The 16,130-nt window shown below is 46.4% G+C and overlaps 1 protein-coding gene across 3 annotated transcripts in view; it reads right to left on the bottom strand.

The window, feature by feature from the left end:
- Positions 1–398: 398 nt before the first annotated feature.
- The window catches only part of RABAC1 (Rab acceptor 1), a 32,638-nt gene continuing 16,906 nt past the window's right edge, over positions 399–16,130 (bottom strand). For all 3 annotated transcript variants that reach the window (XM_077259925.1, XM_077259927.1, XM_077259928.1), the window contains exons 5-6: positions 15,289–15,390; positions 399–852 (exon numbers count right to left, since the gene is read on the bottom strand). In XM_077259925.1, the coding sequence (XP_077116040.1) occupies positions 767–852; positions 15,289–15,390 (188 nt within the window). In that variant the 3' untranslated portion in view covers positions 399–766. The remainder of the gene's footprint in view (positions 853–15,288; positions 15,391–16,130) is intronic.

Raw genomic sequence — 16,130 nt, 5'->3', positions numbered from 1 at the left:
AGTGATCATCTCCTGGTGATAAAAACACTGATTTCATTGAAACAACAAACACACAGCCCAGTGACACATCGCTGGAAACAGGGACCTTGCCCCAACATCACAGTAGTCTCTTTAAAAGTGGTGTTTTTTTTATAATAGCCATAGTAAGTGCTTTTTAGACACTTTCTTAAACCATGTACCCAATCTCGCTGGCACTCCAGTCCTGAAATACAATCATCTGCATTGGTCCAGGTCTCGGATGTCCTTATACCAGTGCAGATGCAATGTATTGCGCTTTAGGAGGCTGATGGATGTATTCCTCCATTTTCTGACATTTTTCAATGATGGGAGACGTTGCAAACGAGGAAAGTGGCATCACGGTGGTGATGATGACGCACAGCAATGGACAGAAGCGAGGAGTTTATTATAAGTTTATTACAGTATACGGTTAAATATCACAAAAAGAGAGAAAAGGCAGAAGACCTCTTATACAGACACAAGAACACACCAGCCCCAGCTCTGCAAAGCTGGCGAGCAATAAAGACACTCAGCCGAAGCTTCTTATCCCAGTTTTATTAGTCTTACCAGGTCTAATCTGCCCACGCCACCCTCCAGTACCTAGGACCCTTAATTACATTGGCAAATCTTCAAGAAAAGGGGTTTGATGGCAGTCACCGACTTGTAGGACATTGTGCAAAGGTTGCTGCAAAAGTGCTCACAGATCAAGGATTAACATGACAAAGGGTACAGTCCAACAGGTCTCATCAGTGCTTCCATGTGATGGCAGCTACACCGGTTCCATCTGCAGCTCTTCAAAGTCCCCTTCGATCTCATGGAACGAGGCGTGGGAGCCGATGACTACGAGTGTGGCACCTTAGGAGAAAAGAGATGATGAGAGTTCTGGAGGCACGAAGGAGATGAAAGCAGCACCGTGTAATGGGGGGACGGGGGGGGACGACGTAGGAGAGTTGAGTAAGACAGACAGTAAGGGTAGAATTGAGTCTTGCCCAAAACATGATCCCTAGGGCAGTGCCCTCCAACCTGCAGCTCTCTAGCTGCTGCAAGACTACAACTCCCAGCATTCTGTGACAGGTCTAAGGCTATGTTCACTGGCAGCATTTTGATGCTTTATTTTGCAGATTATTAGCCTTCTACTGTAGACAAATCAGATATGGAACGCTGAAAAATCTGAAACCTTGTAGATTTTTTTTTTTTTTAAAGAGCAGCTTCTTTTCTGTAGAGGAAGTAATTTATTGAACAATCCTGTGAAGTGCGTCAGATAGTGCTGTTACCCTGACGGTATACTACGACAAGCTTACAAATCAAAAGAAGGAGGACCGGTTAACTCCGAGAGCACAGTTAGATACGAAAGACAATAACTTACAGCTCATTGCTTCTTTTGATAATGGAGCGACACAGGTCAAAAAGATTCTGGCCAAAAATTGAGACATACTTTGTATGGATACTGATATCCGCTAACTTGTGGGCCCTGCTCCCTCTATCACACATCGGAAACACAGATCCATTGGGAATAGAGAGGTTCATAGCCACTTTACTACCTCCTCCTCTAGGGAGATACGTGGCTTCCAACCAGACCAAAGGGCTGTTATACGTGTCACATGTCCATATATTGAGACTGTTAAAACATTTATGATGTCACAACTTTGTCAGATATCCCGGGGGCTAGGGGCTCCCTAGCTATCCCTGCTCCCAGTATTACTTCTGATGGTGAAGACACAAAGGCCACGTACATTGCTGAGTTCCCGATTCCACACTTAATCTGTTTCTTACCTCACCCACGGAAGTGGGTAGTAGTAGTGTATAAAAATACACAAACCAGATTAACAAGGTCATATATACAGGGATAAAGGAAAATACCAATCACACCAATGCACATTCACAGTCAGCAGAGTGGAACACAGGAGAGCGAAGGAAGGAACAACCAAATAGAGGATGAAGAAATGCACACAGACAAAATGCCAAGCAACAGTCTTTAGATAAATACTCCAAACGCCTTCTCAAAAAAACAACTCCTCCAGCTCCAGAACAAGGCAACAAGAAACTAACACTGGCATCCCTGAAAGCCAGATAAGACTATATTGTATATTATCTATCTAATTATATCTAATACTAGCTGTACTACCCGGCTTCGCCCGGGTTAATGACTGCTGTTAGCAAAATAGAATGTGTTAACAAAAATTTATTCTGCACACAAAAACCACAAAACAAATAGATAGAAATGTAATTATTAAAAGGCAAAAACTAAGCAAATAGAAGCATTTCACAACATATATTAGCTTTGTTATACTGAGAATGTCTTTGTTGCCTATATTAACCAATCAGAGCTCAGGTTAATTAACTGTAGCAAAATAGAAGCTGAGCTGTGATTGGTTGCTATTGGCAGCCTGATAAATCCCCAGCCAACAGGAAGCCCTCCCCCCTGGCAGTATATATTAGCTCACACATACACATAATAGACAGGTCATGTGACTGACAGCTGCCGTATTTCCTATATGGTACATTTGTTGCTCTTGTAGTTTGCTTATTAATCAGATTTTTATTTTTGAAGGACAATACCAGACTTGTGTGTGTTTTAGGGCGAGTTTTATGTGTCAAGTTGTGTGTGTTGAGTTGCGTGTGGCGACATGCATGTAGCGACTTTTGTGAGATGAGTTTTGTGTGGCGACATGCGTGTAGCAACATTTTGTGTGTTGAGTTGCATGTGACAGGTTAGTGTAGCAAGTTGTGTGCAGCAAGATTTGTGCATGGCGAGTTTTGCGCGTGGCGAGTTTTATGTGTGGTGCATTTTGAGTATGTGCAAGTTTTGTGTGAGGCAACTTTTGCATGTGGTGCAACTTTTGTACATGTGGCAATTTTTCTGTGTGTGCAAGTTTTGCATGAGGTGAGTTTTCCATGAGGTGAGTTTTGCACGTGTGGCGAGTTTTGCGTGAGCCTAGTTTTGCATATGGCGAGTTTTGCATGTAGCGAGTTTTGAGTGGTGACTTTTGTGTTTCGACTTTTATGTGGCGAGGTTGGTGTGTGTGTGTGGTGAAATGTGTGCTGAGGGTGGTATATGTGTTCAAGCACGTGGTAGTGTGTGGCGCATTTTGTGTTTGTGTTCATATCCCCGTGTGTGGTGAGTATCCCATGTCGGGGCCCCACCTTAGCAACTGTACGGTATATACTCTTTGTCGCCATCGCTCTCATTCTTTAAGTCCTCATTGTTCACATCTGGCAGCTGTCAATTTTCCTCCAACACTTTTCCCTTCACTTTTTCCCCATTATGTAGATAGGAGCAAAATTGTTTGGTGAATTGGAACGCGCGGGGTTAAAATTTCACCTCACAACATAGCCTATGACGCTCTCGGGGTCCAGACGTGTGACTGTGCAAAATTTTGTGGCTGTAGCTGCGACGGTACAGATGCCAATCCCGGACATACACACATACATACATACACACATTCAGCTTTATATATTAGATATACCTGTATGTAATCTCCTGTATATAGTATATACCTGTGTGTCATCTCACCTATATATAGTATATATCTGTGTGTCATCTCCTGTATATAGTATATACCTGTATGTCATCTCCTCCTATACATAGCATATACCTGTGTCATCTCCTCCTGTATATACTATATACCTGTAGGTAATCTGCTCCTGTATATAGTATATACCTGTGTGTCATCTCCTCCTGTATATAGTATATACCTGTATGTCATCTCCTCCTGTATGTAGTATGTACCTGTATGTCATCTCCTCCTCTATATAGTATATACCTGTGTGTCATCTCTCCTGTATATAGTATATATCTGTGTGTCATCTCCTCCTGTATATAGTATATACCTGTGTGTCATCTCCCCTGTAAATAGTATATACCTGTGTGTCATCTCCTGTATATAGTATATAGCTGTATGCCATCTCCTCCTGTATTAGCCCTCGTTCACACGTTATTTGGTCAGTATTTTTACCTCAGTATTTGTAAGCTAAAATGGCAGCCTGATAAATCCCCAGCCAACAGTAAGCCCACCCCCTGGCAGTATATATTAGCTCACACATACACATAATAGACTGGTCATGTGACTGACAGCTGCCGGATTCCTATATGGTACATTTGTTGCTCTTGTAGTTTGTCTGCTTATTAATCAGATTTTTATTTTTGAAGGATACCAGACTTGTGTGTGTTTTAGGGCGAGTTTCGTGTGTCAAGTTGTGTGTGTTGAGTTGCGTGTGGCGACATGCATGTAGGGACTTTTGTGAGATGAGTTTTGTGTGGCGACATGCGTGTAGCAACTTTTTGTGTGTCGAGTTGCATGTGACAGGTTAGTGTAGCAAGTTGTGTGCAGCAAGTTTTGCGCATGGCGAGTTTTGCGCGTGGCGAGTTTTATGTGTGGTGCCTTTTGAGTATGTGCAAGTTTTGTGTGAGGCAACTTTTGCATGTGTTGCAACTTTTGTGCATGTGGCAATTTTTCTGCGTGTGGCAATTTTTCTGCGTGTGCAAGTTTTGCGTGTGGCGAGTTTTGCACGTGTGGCGAGTTTTGCATGTGGAGAGTTTTGCGCGTGGCGAGTTTTGAGCGGCGACTTTTGTGTTTCTACTTTTATGTGGCGAGGTTGGTGTATGTGTGGTGAAATGTGCACTGAGGGTGGTATATGTGTTCGAGCACGTGGTAGTGTGTGGCGCATTTTGTGTGTGTGTTCATATCCCCGTGGTGGTGTGATTATCCCATGTTGGGGCCCCACCTTAGCAACTGTACAGTATATACTCTTTGGTGCCATCGCTGTCATTCTTTAAGTCCCCCTTGTTCACATCTGGCAGCTGTTAATTTGCCTCCAACACTTTTCCTTTCATTTTTTCCCCATTATGTAGATAGGGGCAAAATTGTTTGGTGACTTGGAAAGCGCGGGGTTAAAATTTCACCTCACAATATAGCTTTGACGCTCTCAGGGTCCAGACGTGTGACTGTGCAAAATTTTGTGCCTGTAGCTGCGACGCCTCCAACACTTTTCCTTTCACTTTTTCCCCATTATGTAGATAGGGGCAAAATTGTTTGGTGAATTGGAAAGCGCGGGGTTAAAATTTCACCTCACAACATAGCCTATGACGCTCTCGGGGTCCAGACGTGTGACTGTGCAAAATTTTGTGGCTGTAGCTGCTACGGTTCAGATGCCAATCCCGGACATACATACATACATACATACATACATACACACACACACACATTCAGCTTTATATATTAGATATAAAGCTGAATGTGTGTGTGTGTATGTATGTGTGTATGTCCGGGATTGGCATCTGCACCATCGCAGCTACAGCCACAATATTTTGCACAGTCACACGTCTGGACCCCGAGAGCGTCATAGGCTATGTTGTGAGGTGAAATTTTAATACCGTGCGTTCCAATTCACCAAACAATTTTGCCCCTATCTACATAATGGGGAAAAAAGTGAAAGGAAAAGTGTTGGAGGCAAATTGACAGCTGCCAGATGTGAACAAGGGGGACTTAAAAAATGAGAGCGATGGGCAAAAGAGTATATACTGTACAGTTGCTAAGGTGGGGCCCCGACATGGGATACTCGCCACACACGGGGATATGAACACACACACAAAATGTGCCACACACTACCACGTGCTTGAACACATATACCACCCTCAGCACACATTTCACCACACATACACCAACCTCGCCACATAAAAGTCGAAACACAAAAGTCGCCACTCAAAACTCACCACGCGCAAAACTCGCCACATGCAAAACTAGCCACACGTGCAAAACTCACCTCAAGGAAAACTAGCCACACGCAAAACTTGCACACGCGGAAAAATTGCCACATGCACAAAAGTTGCAACACATGCAAAGGTTGCCTCACACAAAACTTGCACATACTCAAAACGCACTACACATAAAACTCGCCACGCGCAAAACTCGCCATGCGCAAAACTTGCTGCACACAACTTGCTACACTAACCTGTCACATGCAACTCGAGACACAAAAAGTTGCTACACGCATGTCGCCACACAAAACTCATCTCACAAAAGTCGCTACATGCAGGGCCGTATTTGCCACTAGGCACTTGAGGGCACGTGCCTAGGGCGCCAAGATGCGGGGGGCGGCACCGGAGCAAGGTTTTTTTTGATCCAGGCTCACCGCCAGCCCCCCGCCCCCCCGTACCCTGCCTCCCCCCCCCCCCCTCCTTGAACTCATCATACTCACCCTCCTCGGCTCCAGCAGTGCCTGCAACTTCGATAGTCTCAGCACTGGCAGCGTCTTCCTGTGCTGAGCGGTCACATGGTACTGCTCATTAAGGTCATGAATATGGATGCATATTCATGACCTTAATGCAGTACCACGTGACCGCTCACTAAGGAAGAAGCTGCAGCGCCGGGACCCAGGTGCAGGGACTTTCGGCGTGGTATGACTGAGAAAGGTGAGTATGAGGGAGGACAGAGGAGAACGGAGGAGGACGACAGGGGGAGGACGATGGCGGGGGAGGAGGGGGGATGGATGGGGAGCCATGCATACAAGATGGGACTTTAGGGGGGAACAGAGGCATGCATACAGGACGGGACTGGGGGGGGGGGGGGGAACAGAGCCATGCATACAAGATGGGATTGGGTGGGGAACAGAGCCAGCAGCCATGCATACAAGACGGGACTGGGGGGGGGGATTGGGGAACAGAGCCATCAGCCATGCATACAAGATGGGACTGGGGGGGGGGGGAACAGAGCCATGCATACAGGATAGGACTGGGAGGGAGCAGAGCCATGCATACAAGATGGGACTTGGGGGGGAACAGAGCCATCAGCCATGCATACAAGATGGGACTGGGGGGGGGGGGGGGTGACGGGACAGAGCCATGCATACAGGATGGGACTGGGGGGGAACAGAGCCATGCATACAAGATGGGACTGGGGGGAACAGAGCCATGCATACAGAATGGGACTGGGGGGGGGGACAGAGCCATGCATACAGGATGGGACTGTGGGGGGGACAGAGCCATGCATGCAAGATGGGACTGTGGGGGGGAAGAGAGCCATGCATACAAGATGGGACTGTGGGGGGGACAGAGCCATGCATACAAGATGGGACTGTGGGGGGAACAGAGCCATGCATACAGGATGGGACTGGGGGGGAGCAGAGCCATGCATACAAGATGGGACTTGGGGGGAGAACAGAGCCATCAGCCATGCATACAAGATGGGACTGGGGGGAACAGAGCCATGCATACAAGATGGGACTGGGGGGAGCAGAGCCATGCATACAAGATGGGACTGGGGGGAAAACAGAGCCATGCATACAAGATGGGACTGGGGGGGGACAGAGCCATGCATACAAGATGGGACTGGGGGGAGCAGAGCCATGCATACAAGATGAGAGGGGGGGAGCCGAGCCATGCATACAACAGGGGGAGCCACACAGATCAGGACAGGATGGGGGAACCAGCAGGGCCGGCTACAGGTTTTCATGGGCCCTGGGCGAAAGAGTCCCAGTGGGCCCCTTTAACAAATACCACAATTCATAATGCACCGATACGTCAGAGAAATAAAGGTATAGTACAATGCCAAAAATTTCACTTACTTCTTACATTACATGAGTGATATCTATTGTACATTCTACATTAGCTCAGAAACCGGACAGTATAGTCCTCTATACAGAATAATGAGCCCCATATATTGCTCCAAACAGAATAATGAGCCCCCTATATTGCCCCATACAGTATAATTGCCCCATATAGTGCTCCATACAGTATAATGGGCACCACAGGGTGCTCCATACAGAATGAGCTGCATATATTGCTCCATACAGAATTGACCCATATAATGCTCCATACAGTATAGTGAGCCACATATAATTCGCCATACAGTATATGATGGACCCCATCTATTGCTCCATATATAACGGGCCTCATATAATGCTCCATACAGTATATGATCGGCCCCATACAGTATACTGAGTCCCATATATTGCTCTATACAGTATAATGGCCCCATATAGTGCTCCATATAGTATAATTGGCACCACATAGTCCTCTATACAGAATAATGAGCCCCATATATTGCTCCAAACAGAATGAGCCTCATATAATGCTCCATACAGTATAATGGGCACCACAGGGTGCTCCATACAGAATGAGCCGCATATATTGCGCCATACAGAATTGACCCCATATAATGCTCCATACAGTATAGTGAGCCACATAATTCTCCATACAGTATATGATGGGCCCCATCTATTGCTCCATATATTATGGGCCTCATATAATGCTCCATACAGTATATGATCGGCATCATACAGTATACTGAGTCCCATATATTGCTCCATACAGAATGGGTCCCATATGATGCTCCATACAGAATAGGCCCATATAATGCTCCAAGAATAATTGGCCCCATAAGATGCTCCATGTATAATGGGCCCCATATAATGCTCCATATATAATTGGCTATATAAAATGCTCCATATATAATTAGTCCCATAAGATGCTTCATATATTATTGGCCACATATACTGCTCCATATGTAATTGGCCCCATATACTGCTCCATATTGAATTAGCCCTATAAGATGCTCCATATTAAATTGGCCCCATATAATGCTCCCTATAGAATTGACTTCATAAGATGCTCCCTATATTATTGGCCCCATAAAATACTCCATATAGAATTAGCGCCATATAATGCTCCCTTCTGATGGTCCCCATATATTGCTCCAAATATAAAAAAAAAAATGAAATACTCACCTCTCGATGCTTGACGCTGCTCTGCTCTGGACTCCTCACCTTCGGCGTCTTCCTGCTCTCTGTGCTGCGACTGCTCAGGCAGAGGGCGCGCACTGGTGACGTCATCGCGCCCTCTGACCTGAACGTCACAGTCAGAGGATGGAAGACGCTGCAGCTCTGGAACCGGGAGAGGTAAGTATCGCAAGTGCCGGGGCCCGGAGCAGGCGGGGGGTCCACTCGTGGGGGCCGGCACTATAGTGCACCAGTGTCCCCGACGGCGAGTGGGCCCCCTGCCTGCTCAGGGCCCCAGCACTTGCCCGGGTGCGGACGCCGGCCCTGTGAACCACACATACTGGGATAGGAATGAGGGGACAATGCATACCCGGCTTATACTCGAGTCAATAAGCTTACCCAGTTTTCCGTGGCAAAATTAGGTGCCTCGGCTTATACTCGAGTATATACGGTATGTATTATATACACATGTATGTGTGTGTGGCTATATATGTATAGCTTTGTCGCCATAAAAGGAGGGGGGCCCAGACACAGTTCTTACACAGGGGCCCCAAGCTGTCAGTGTCCGCCCCTGCCCAGGGATCAATTGTACTCGCATCTTTCAGAAGTGAGTCCAATTGAGGCTCTGACTGCCGGGTCAGAGCGACGTGAGCAGCGTGATCAGATCATGCTGCTGATGTCGCTCACTTGTGGTGCAGAGGCCAACACTGGTGATAAGTGCTTCAGTGGAGCAAAAGACACCGAAGATTAAGTGCACGGGGTGGAAATTGGAGTGGGGATGGGGAGATTTATTATGTGTGTGGAGAGTTTGAATGGGGATGGGATTATTGTGTGTGGGGAGATTTGTAGTGGGGATGGGGGGATTTAATGTGTGGGGGAGATCTGAGGCGACAAAATGAAGAGCAAAGGGGGAGGTGGGGAAACAGTACAGGGGAATGGGGGGCATGTATGAGGAAACAGTACTGGGGAATGGAGGGCATGTATGAGGAAACACTACAGGGGAATGGGGAGCATGTATGAGGAAACAGTATGGGGGGCATATACGAGAAAACAGTATGGGAGAATGGGGGGGATGTATGAGGAAACGGTACTGGGGAATGGGGGGCATGTCAGAGGAAACAGTATGGGGGATGGGTGCAGACAGTATGGGGAGCGAACGGGGGAATGTATGTGGACACAGTATGAGTAGTGATGTGAAAAATGGAGTATGGTGAGTGAGGGTGATGGGATGTGTGCAGACACAGTATGGAGAGTCAGGTGAGCAGGCAGTAGAGAAAGTGAGGGGGGAAATATATGACGAGACAGTATGGTGAACAGGAGGGATGTGAGAGGAGACAATATGAGGAAGGAGGGGAATAGTGTGAGGAGACAGTATAGGGGGAGAAAAGTGAGTGGGCACAGAATAGAAACTGAGTAGTGGGGGCGTAGCATGGGGGGACAGTGTAAGGGCACAGCCAGGAGGGGACAGTATACCAAGGAGGGGGAGTGTGATGAGAGAGTACAGTATAAATACTGGGCCCTATAGGGGGGACACAGTATGAGAGGACAGTGCGAAGAGGGGGCCGGTATGGAAAGGAGAGGTCAGTGTAAAGAGCATGTACCATAAGAGGGACAGTGTGGGGGTCATATTTTGTGCAGACAATATAGTGAGGGGCAATTTATTTTATTCAGGAGCATTAAAATGACTCTTCTACCTTTAAGGGCATCATGTGGAGATTTTCTGCAAAAGAGCGGAGAAGATGGAAGTCTGCAGACGGCTGTGGATGAGAAAACTCATCATGGGGTCTGGACAAGATGAAGAAAAGAAGAACGGCTCCAGAGACTACGTCATCTATAAGGTACCTGGATGTAAATGTTATTTGTGATACTGACTAACTCGCATGGTTTTTATTTATATTAGGAGCATTAAAGGGGATGTCCAGGTTTGTAATGAGTCTGCAGTCATTCTTTGTGACTGCAGACTTCTGAGTTCTCACAGTGCGCACTGCACACTGTCAGGATTCTCTCGTGCTGGTGATTTACATACATGCGGTCACGTGCCGACTAGACATATGTGGCCTCACTCAATGAAAATGAACTGAGCGAGGCCGGGCACGTCTAGTCGGAATGTGGTCAGAAGTATACAAATCACATACTTGTGCTGACATGACTATCCACCGGCAAGGGAGAATCCTAAAAGTCTGCAGTGCATTCGTTGTGAGAATTCAGAAGCTGCGATGTCAGGATTCAGCTCTGCAGGTTCCAGTAGTCGTCACATGGACGCTTCACTCACATGCGACTTTCACACTTATGGTCCTGTGACAACGAGCTTCTCTTCTGCTTCTCTCAATTTTTCACTGATCAATCATTGAGAGCATTAGGGAGAGGAGCTCGTGGGTACATGACTAAGTGTGAAAATCCCATATGTTCTTGGTGGGGAGGGTGGTAGGCCAAAATTAATTTTTTCCCCGGGTGCCAGAAACCCTAGATACACCTCTGCCGGTATGCTACTGCGAGCGGTGATTACCGGGTCCGGTGGAGGGAGGTCTGTGCACAGGCAGTGAGGCAGGGACTGAGGGTGTGCACAGAGAGAGAATGGAGACCCGTAGACTGCCCGTCCTAGTCTACGCCGTAGCCTGGAGCCCTCATTATCGTAGGAATATGTCAGTTAATAAATTGTTTTTCTAAAGCTTTATAGAGTAGTTTTAGGTCAGAGGGATGGTTAGGGATGAGCTAGCAAGGTGCAGGGACAGGTAGTGATGGCTACTTGCAGACATGTGCGGCACTTGCGGTGAGACAGAAAAAACACTGCTAGCAGCGTTTTTTTCCACTGCTGCAAGTACCGCATTTGCCGGATCGCTGCAAAACCGCAAGTGCCGCACATGTCCACAAGTCCCATAGGGAATGAATGAGGCCGAACGCAGTGTTGCCGTAAGTGATCCGTTACACGGCAGATGCGGAAAAACTGCCGGATCTGCTGCAAAAGGCGACTTTCACATCAGCGATTTTTGCCAAAGTCACTGCCGATAGTGTCATACTCACCAATGGGGGAGGCAGCACTAAAAGTGCCTAGGGCAGCAGAAACTCTAAATACGGCCCTGGCTACATGCATGTCGCCACACGCAACTCAACACACACAACTTGACACATGAAACTCGCCCTAAAAGACACACAAGTCTGGTATTATCCTTCAAAAATAAAAATCTGATTAATAAGCAGACAAACTACAAGAGCAACAAATGTACCATATAGGAAATACGGCAGCTGTCAGTCACATGACCTGTCTATTATGTGTATGTATGAGCTAATATATACTGCCGGGGGGAGGGCTTCCTGTTGGCTGGGGATTTATCAGGCTGACAATAGCAACCAATCACAGCTCAGCTTCTGTTTTGCTACAGTTAATTAATCTGAGCTCTGATTGGTTAATATAGGCAACAAAGGGCATTCTCAGTATAACAAAGCTTGTGTGAGGTAATAGCTTGTCAGTTAGGGTGTGTTGGTGGAAAGGCTGACGTCAGTCACATTACCTCTATGTGAGAGGATATAGAAACTGCCAGTTACAGACTATTTTTACCACAATAATGCCTCATAAGAAAAGGAATTCCATGGCACGAATGTCAGCTGATGCGAAAAGAAAAGCTGCATTATGGGCCAATGAAAAATGTGAAGACCGAGAAACAAGGCTGACACACATGAGAACAGCAGCTGCTTCCTTAACCCTTTCACGACATGCGCCGTACATGTACTGCGCATGCCGTGAATCCCCCTTTGATGTGGGCTCCGGCGCTGAGCCCACATCAAAGTCGCGACATGTCAGCTGTTTTTTACAGCTGACATGTGCACGCAATAGTGGCGGGTGAAATCGCTATTCACCCGCCGCTATTAACTAGTTAAATGCCGCTGTCAAACGCAGACAGCGGCATTTAACTAAAGCTTCCGGCCGGGCGGCCGGAAATGACGTCATCGCCGACCCCTGTCACATGATCGGGGGTCGGCGATGTGTCAGGACAGTAACCATAGAGGTCCTTGAGACCTCTATGGTTACTGATGCAGGCCTGCTGTGAGCGCCCCCCTGTGGTCGGCGCTCACAGCACACCTGCATTTCAGCTACATAGCAGCGATCTGATGATCGCTGCTATGTAGCAGAGCCGATCGAGTTGTGCCAGCTTCTAGCCTCCCATGGAGGCTATTGAAAAAGTTTAAATCACCCCCCTTTCGCCCCATCCTAAATAAAACAATAAAAAAAAAAAAATCAAACCTACACGTATTTGGTATCGCCGCGTTTAGAATCGCCCGATCTATCAATAAAAGAAAAGCATTAACCTGATCGCTAAACAGCGTAGCGAGAAAAAAATTCAAAACGCCAGAATTACGTTTTTTTGGTCGCCGCGACATTGCATTAAAATGCAATAACAGGAGATAAAAAGAACGTATCTGCACAAAAGTGATATTATTAAAAATGTCAGCTCGGCACGCAAAAAATAAGCCCTCACCCTGACCACAGATCACGAAAAATGGGGACGCTTCGGGTATCGGAAAATGGCACTTTTTTTTTTTTTAACCCCTTCAAGTCGCGGCCCTATTTCGTTTTTGCGTTTTCGTTTTTCACTTTTCATGGCAGGTCAGTTTTAGCATGTAGTGAACCTAGCAAAAAAGCCAAACAAAAAACAAGTGTGGGATTGCACTTTTTTTGCAATTTCCCCGCAGTTGGAATTTTTTTTACCGTTTTCTAGTAAAAGACATGGTAAAACCAATGGTGTCGTTCAAAAGTATAACTCGTCCCGCAAAAAATAAGCCCTCACATGGCCATATTGACGGAAAAATAAAAAAGTTATGGCTCTGGGAAGGAGGGGAGTGAAAAACAAAAACGCAAAAACGAAAAAGGGCCGCGACTTGAAGGGGTTAAGAGCCAATGAACTTTCTGAGGAAAGGGAAGTGAGGCTTGCAGACATGAGAACAAGAGCTGCTTCCTCAAGGGCCAATGAACTTTCTGATGAAAGGGAAGCAAGGCTTGCAGACATGAGAACAAGAGCTGCTTCCTCAAGGGCCAATGAATTTTCTGAGGAAAGGGAAGCAAGGCTTGCAGACAAGAGAACAAGAGCTGCTTCCTCAAGGGCCAATGAACTTTCTGAGGAGAGGGAAGCGAGGCTTGCAGATATGAAAACAAGAGCTGCTTCCTCAAGAGGCAATGAACTTACTTTTTGCCTTTTAATAATTACATTTCTATTTGTTTTGTGGTTTTTGTGTGCAGAATAAATACACACATACACATAGGAGAGAGGCCAAGGTCTGAACAGCTGGGGCCATCAATGCTGGAAAGCTTTCAACTGCACGGATTAACCCCTGCACTGCTAGCAGATACCTGCACAGTTTAATATGCTGGCGAAGAGCTTCTAATCAGTGCAGGAGTACGTGAAATCAGACGCTGCAGTCTTCTGGCTCCCCTATGTCGCGGTAAACCCGTGAAGCATGATAGAGCACATAGGATTGTTTTACCATTAAGGATTTCATCAATTGTAAGACAAAGGGGATCATTTACAAAGCTACTCTACGTGAGTTTAGGAAAATGGTGGGACATCAATTATTGTTAAGATACCTCAATCGTAAAGCACATTAATGGTGTACATAAGAGGTGAAACCTCACTTTTGAAGTTCATGGGTACTGATTTGGTTAGACCACCTAAAAGACGGGGTAACTTTGACAGACTTTTGCTGCAAAGGGAGACCAAATGCATATATCAGTTGCACACCTCCAACCTACAGGGACTCCATGAACAGCTCAAGTTTAGCTGTTTTGTCTAAGGTCACTTCCCTCTTTTCCCCCCTTTTCTTCAAATCCCCCATCTCCATTATGTTTTGCCATCACTTTATTGGTTCGACCATAATGTCCTTCAGCCAGGTCTGTGTATCTGGCTTCCACACATACATGCTGCATTGATATTTTATTCTTCCGTTTTTATTGCCTTGTGGGGGGCACACCCTCACTGTGGGGTGAAACCTGTGACCCTCGATGATCATGAATAGATCTTCTCCTTCCATGCTCATTTAATCATCTTATTTATGGTGCACGCTCTCCTTCTAGCTTGTATAGCTGCCTGGGGAGAATGTAATGGTCCTTAACAGCACGCTTTTCAAGTGCGCCCCTCTGGGTGTTTACCATCCTGGACTAGTGGGGTTGACGCTTTGGCCATATACTAGGTCTACTCCCCCGGCCACATCGTCACACCCCACATAGCGAGCGAACATCGGCAGATCTCTCCACTGACATCGCGTGACATGTCCCGGATATCCTGTGCTGCGGCTGTAAGTCTGTCGAGACGCGCCCACATCTGGCCCAGCAGCGCTGACATGAGACCTCTCCATTTATTACTTGCACAGTTGTCGTCTTGGGCACTTGATATATGGGTTGGAAATGGTCCTGGTCTGTTTATTCATTTTTTTTGAGTATGGCTCTTCTTATTAAAGATTATGTTTTATTGGCAGTCTCTTCGCTCTTGGTGGGCACATTTAGCTGGTTTTGCCAGTGTTGTACAGGTCAGTGAATGCCGGGGACAAGTTGATCATCCTGCGGCAATATGTGCTCACAAGTCTTACCTAGAACCCAGAATACTGCGGCTCCTGCACCGGCGAGCCAGAAAAATGGGAAGGAGACGGCGCCCGCCAGGCTGTACTGATGAGCCGTACTGACTTCTCGACCTGTAATAAGAAAGTAGTGTGTTATATAAGCAGGGGGACAAGTTACATGCGCTCAAGCAAGACCGCGGTCAGCTACAACTTATAACCTTTACATAAAGGTATACTCTGCAGCAAGTTACAATCTTTACATAGCGGGGATATATTCTACAGCAAGTTAATAGTACTCATATCATACTAGATGCGAGGTCCCTTTGTCCGGATGCTGCGGTCTCCACTAGCGCTCATGCATGAGCACAGCTTCATCCCTGGACTGACTCCTCGAATTGCATTACCGATAGCAATCCTCATTTGCTATTTTGCAAAGTTTCAGATTAAACGTCTAAGGAAACCTAAATATTAAAGACTGACAGTCACTTCCAGAGACTAGGTGTGAACAGGTCCATACTAACAAATTAAGCTGAACATTAACGTTATAGCATGCAAATATGAGATATATGAAAATAGAATTGCATTACTGCTCTAAAAAAAAATAGGAAAAAACTAAAATACTTAGCGCATAAAATGGCCAAATTCAAGTATGTCCAGCAGCCACCACAAGGAGATCCTCTTTGTTGGGAACCTAACCTGATTCCTCTCCTGGGCTGGGTTCCCAGCAAAGAGGATTGCCTTGTCGTGCCTGCTGGACATACATGAATTTGGCCAATTTATGCGCTAAGTATGTCCAGCAGGCATGACAAAGCGATCCTCTTTGCTGGGATCCCAACCCAGGAGAGGAATCACTTTAGGTTCCCAACAAAGAG

The sequence above is a fragment of the Ranitomeya variabilis genome, chromosome 4 (assembly GCF_051348905.1).
Source record: "Ranitomeya variabilis isolate aRanVar5 chromosome 4, aRanVar5.hap1, whole genome shotgun sequence".
In the NCBI taxonomy this organism is placed as follows: domain Eukaryota; kingdom Metazoa; phylum Chordata; class Amphibia; order Anura; family Dendrobatidae; genus Ranitomeya; species Ranitomeya variabilis.
This window is presented reverse-complemented; position numbering and strand designations above follow the sequence as displayed.